General features: G+C 50.2%; 2 protein-coding genes across 2 annotated transcripts in view; one reads left to right on the forward strand and one right to left on the reverse strand.

Moving 5' to 3' along the window:
* Positions 1 to 739, forward strand: part of Pmar_PMAR012071 (hypothetical protein) — a gene marked incomplete at both ends in the record, with an annotated part of 1,275 nt that extends 536 nt beyond the window's left edge. The window contains one exon of the mRNA XM_002766644.1: positions 266 to 739. Within this exon, the coding sequence (XP_002766690.1) occupies positions 266 to 739 (474 nt within the window). The remainder of the gene's footprint in view (positions 1 to 265) is intronic.
* Positions 740 to 2,822: 2,083 nt separating this feature from the next.
* Positions 2,823 to 3,429, reverse strand: Pmar_PMAR012072 (hypothetical protein; the record flags this gene model as incomplete). Its single annotated transcript, XM_002766645.1, has 1 exon — positions 2,823 to 3,429. A coding segment is annotated over one exon (607 nt), but the record flags the coding sequence as incomplete, so codon positions are not given.
* Between the last annotated feature and the right edge of the window lie 1,192 nt (positions 3,430 to 4,621).

Genomic DNA, 4,621 nt, shown 5'->3' on the forward strand with positions numbered 1-4,621 from the left:
CACCAGCAAGACCATCACTGGTATCCTCGAAGCAAGGCTGATCGATCAGGTCGGAGTCCCACGAGTTTTTACAGTCGACAACGCCCGCTATTTCACTGGTGTTTACTTCCGCGCCTGGGTTGCCAGCATAGGTGCTACCTTGGAGATGTATCCCTGTCGCTAGCCCCCATCGCAATGCCCTATTAGAACGTCAACACTCTGGTCTCAAGAAGTCATTGAAGGCCCTCTGTGCTGAACATCCTGAATCGTGGCCGGCCTATGTCAGCGGAGGATCGACACCCGATCTACATATGGCTACAGTCCTCAAGAGCTATTCTACGGTTTCGACGCTCTAACGCCCTTTTCAAGACGGTTTGAAGACGTCAGCAACACTATCGACGAGGATTCTGTCCGTTTCAAGGCTCGACGTCGTGATCGAGAACGACAGAGAATGGTCAACAGCACTCTCAACGTAATGGAGAAGATGCGTGCTGATGCTCTCTCGCGTATCAATCCATCAACCTACACTCGACAAGTCGCACGACGACGTCTATTCAAGGTTAGTGACTCCGTGATGAAGTGGGTCCGTAACGTCGACCCCCTTACCCCTTCATGGAGAGGCCCTCTACTGGTTCAACAAGTACCTGGCGATTCTACTTACAAGCTTTCCGACGGCACTGTTCAAGATTCCAGAAATATGCGGAAGTACTTCGGTAAAGCCCAGAATATGAATCCCATTACTATTGCATATATTCAGTAGATTCAATTCACTCTTGATATTTGTGCCAATCTTACGGGGAGGAGAGATGATAAGAGTCCATAGCCATTCAGTCTTATGGCGTGCGCTCCCTGTAGCGTAAGACTCGCTCTCGCCCGATCGTTTCAGATATTGTCCGTTCAAACCATTGTTCGGATCCCGTGGATCTATCTGATCTGTCTGCACTCAACCTCCACCAACTATTGAATCATTATGTCCGGTCCTGCATCGAGTTCTAGTCCTCCGGAAGCATTCGACCAGCACTTCCTTAACACGCGAATTCCTTGTTAGGAGTGTTGGAGTCGATATGCGGGTACTATTCCGCAACACAATACCACAGTCGGGTGGTCGAAGAGTAGTACGTACGAACAAAGGGATACGCAGCGCAATAGTGTGACGCCTCTTGACGTCTTACTAATCCTTAACGGCTCTTTCAGTGTGGATCACTGAATTCTCCCCGCTAGGATGTGAGCGATCTACTGATCAAGACTGTAATAAGCGAAGAAGTAATTGGATAATAACAGCGTCGCACGACTCAAGTGGACAAGATTCACCACAGCCATTGCGGGCTTGTCTGCACCTTGGATCTAGTGCGATAAATGATGACTCAGCAACTGAATGTCACCCCTATGTGTGAGTAGAGTTGATGAGTGTATTAGGTTCATCTTGGTACGGAAAATGAAATGCAGCTCAGCAGAATCGAGCTTGCATTTGACCGTGAAGCTTAACGAAAAACTACGAGAGATACTCTGAGCATTCACCGTCTCGGACCAGAATAATTCGGTGGAGGAAGAACTTGAACTGGTGGAAGATGATCCAGCGTCCAAGCATAACCATCGGGCGACAGATCTGGCCTTGGAGTGGAAGTGGGCCCAGCTTGTGCTTTAGCAGCTGTGGATGATGTGAGCGGTGGAACTTTAATGAGGTTAGATACCCAAACACGACTAGTAGAATGGTTAGCGCCTCGGATAATGACTGTACCTTTGTGGTTCTCGTCGATAGACTCCACAATAAATGGGCCGGCCACTCTAGTCGCTAGTTTAGAAGCCTGACCAGTTAGGTGAAACACGGTATCGCCCTTCTTCAGATCACATGGCCGGCCGTGATGTGCCAATGTTCTGGCCCGGCTTGCCTCCTTGAAGTTAGCCCAGTGGTTGAAGTAATCCAACATACGCAGAGTGTAGACCTTCTTACCCTCATCACGGATTCTTCGAGCCACTGCTGGCTGGCTAACGGATGTGAGCTTCTGGGCAAGACTGTCGACTGAGGCGTTTTCGGGGTGTAGAAGTGGTCAATGTCATAGTGTGGGTAGGCTACTAGTCTAGGGCTCAACCAACAATCCGAACTATAGGGGCGATCATTGAGATGATCAACCACTTGAACCAGCGCGTCGAACCACGATCTGGTGCCAGCGATATTGAGGTCCAACAGACAGCCTTCAAGCACCGGCTTAACTCCCTGTGGGAGCGCTCCCAATAGGCAAGGTTAGGAGCATATACCGGACATGCCAGTTGCAAAATAGATCTGTCACGACACCACCGAGCAGTGTGGGTTGAGACAAATGTCTTTGCATTATCAGTGATGAGGACTGTGGGACGATAAGCATTCGCATAGAGTAGGTCCAGTGCAGAGCATACAGTCGACGACGAGACATTACCATAGAGAGGTTGGACCCTTAGAAAGCCAGATGCTAAATCCGTCATAACGAGAGTAGCGACAATGCGATCCGAAGTCGCATCGTCGACCTTCGTATAAGGTAGGTATATATCACATGCTTGGACTTGCCCAGGGCGTAAATCCGCTACGTGATGGAGACCTGCACTCGAGTTGAACCGGCGGATAGCATTGCTCTTCAAGCATGGAATACAGCACTTGAGAGCTCTGGCTACTGTGCGGCGTTGCCTAGGCCAATAGAAATGGTCTGATAGGCGATGAGCAAGTTTTTGAGGTCCGAGATGATGAGACTCCAGATGATGGGTGATGATGATCTTGTCGATGAGGGGACGAGCATGACTGGAAATTACTCTTTGGCGTACCAAAGTTGCATCTGGCCGCTGTCGAACAATTCTGTAGAGTCTACCATCACCATCCAACTCGAAGTTAGTAGCCTGTCGTTTGAGTCTGGCCGGAGTTATACCTTGTGCGATAGAACCATCTAGAAGGTATGAGCGGATCGCACCATAGTAGCCATCCTGCACGACAGAATCGTCGATAGACTTATCAATAGTCTCCCTATCTGACTCTGTCAGAGTAAGAGGGTGCATGTGGTCCTGTAAGGGGGGCGGCAATGGCCCAGCCTGAGGAGTTGTCACACACAAGACGGCGTCGCATTCGATGCCAGTGAAGATCATACCCTCGTCGTTCTGGTTGTAGAAATGCCTCTCCTTTGGAGAATAATAAGGACGCTGATTCGGGGACGCCAGAGCTACTTCTAGGAGCTGTAGCTCGATCGCCCCTCTAGAAGGCATCCTCCCTCGTGAGCCGTCATCGGCTAGGTTGAGGGCAGATGGGAGATGTAGCACGCAGACCTCGATGGGACAGTCGATGAGTTGCTGCCTGATTCTCATTAACTTGCTTAGATCTGCCCTCGAATAGTTACACCTTCCCTTCTTGCCTATGTCGGCGAGGAGCTCGACCTCAGATTTATCTCTCATACGGCAGAGTCTTTGTATGTTGATCAGGCTGTCAGACATAATAACGGCCGATACTCTAGATGCAGATGATAGTTCCAGAGTCGAGCATAGACGGAGTAGCTCTCTGACGGCTTGGAAGAGACTGTGAAGCTCCAGTCTCGGCACCGTTGAAGTGGGAACTGAGGTCGTTTTCCCTCAGAGTTGACCGATCTCCTGTGTGGAAAAAGCCCAGCTCTGGCGCACAGCCGAGGGCTTATTGGGAGCCCTGTTAGTTTGGTCCGCACCTCCACACACCACCCTATGTTGGACGCATCACAAGACACCAATATTTGACATGAACCATTCTCATTGACCATCGGACTCGGCTCCACCGGTATAAACCGGGGCGTGGGCGGTAGGGTTGAAGCCAGCTCCGTCCAACGATTGACATCAAGTATCAACGTCTTGGGTACCGGATTCTCCCACGTTAATGATGGCGATAGGTTGTCGTCTTTCACAGCTTCCACGACCGACCTCCAAAGAACTCTGGCCTTCATGCTGCACTCGATATATCTCCCTAGCGGATCGTATAGTGATGCGAGTGTATGACTCACCATGCGCTTAGTCACCAAAGACGAGTTGCCATCAACGGGTAGTAATTTAGCCGAGAAAATCGGGGATAGAAGGTCGTTTTTGAGAACGTAGCCGAGGAGCTTATTGTCCTTGTCTTCATCCCACGTCTGATAGCGTTTAAGCAGTGGAAAATGAAAACCACGGAGCTTTGCGGGTGCTTCGACGATGTCATAGTGCCAGTTCACCTGTGCAACCGTATCGCCGGTAACAGCATAGTCGTCAACATAGTCGGCTAGTTGAAGCCCCTCTCCCTCATCTATCGATGAGGAGAGGAAGGCCTCTTGTATGGTAGGCTTACAGTAGTTGAAGATAGCGGAGTCGTAGAATGCTGGGCATACGATGGAGTGCTCTAGTGAAGCAGGTGGTACCAATGTTTCTGCTAAATGGTGAGCTTCTTGTATCCAAACTTCTGTTGCAGCTTCCAAGCCTCCTGGGCTCGGACGGGCACCGAATGGCATCGATGTCCAGAGCAACATATAGGCTTCAGATCTCGTCTGAGTGAGAGTTCTCGCCTTCATAACTACTGTAGCACAAGTAGCTGCTGATTTGGCACTCAGCAGAACTTGGCTGAATGCTTTCTCGAGGTCCATGACCCGACAGACTGGCCTCGAGCATACCCGAATCAGGAATTCCCAGAGAT

Source organism: Perkinsus marinus, assembly GCF_000006405.1.
Source record: "Perkinsus marinus ATCC 50983 genomic scaffold scf_1104296972176, whole genome shotgun sequence".
NCBI classification, from domain to species: domain Eukaryota; phylum Perkinsozoa; order Perkinsida; family Perkinsidae; genus Perkinsus; species Perkinsus marinus.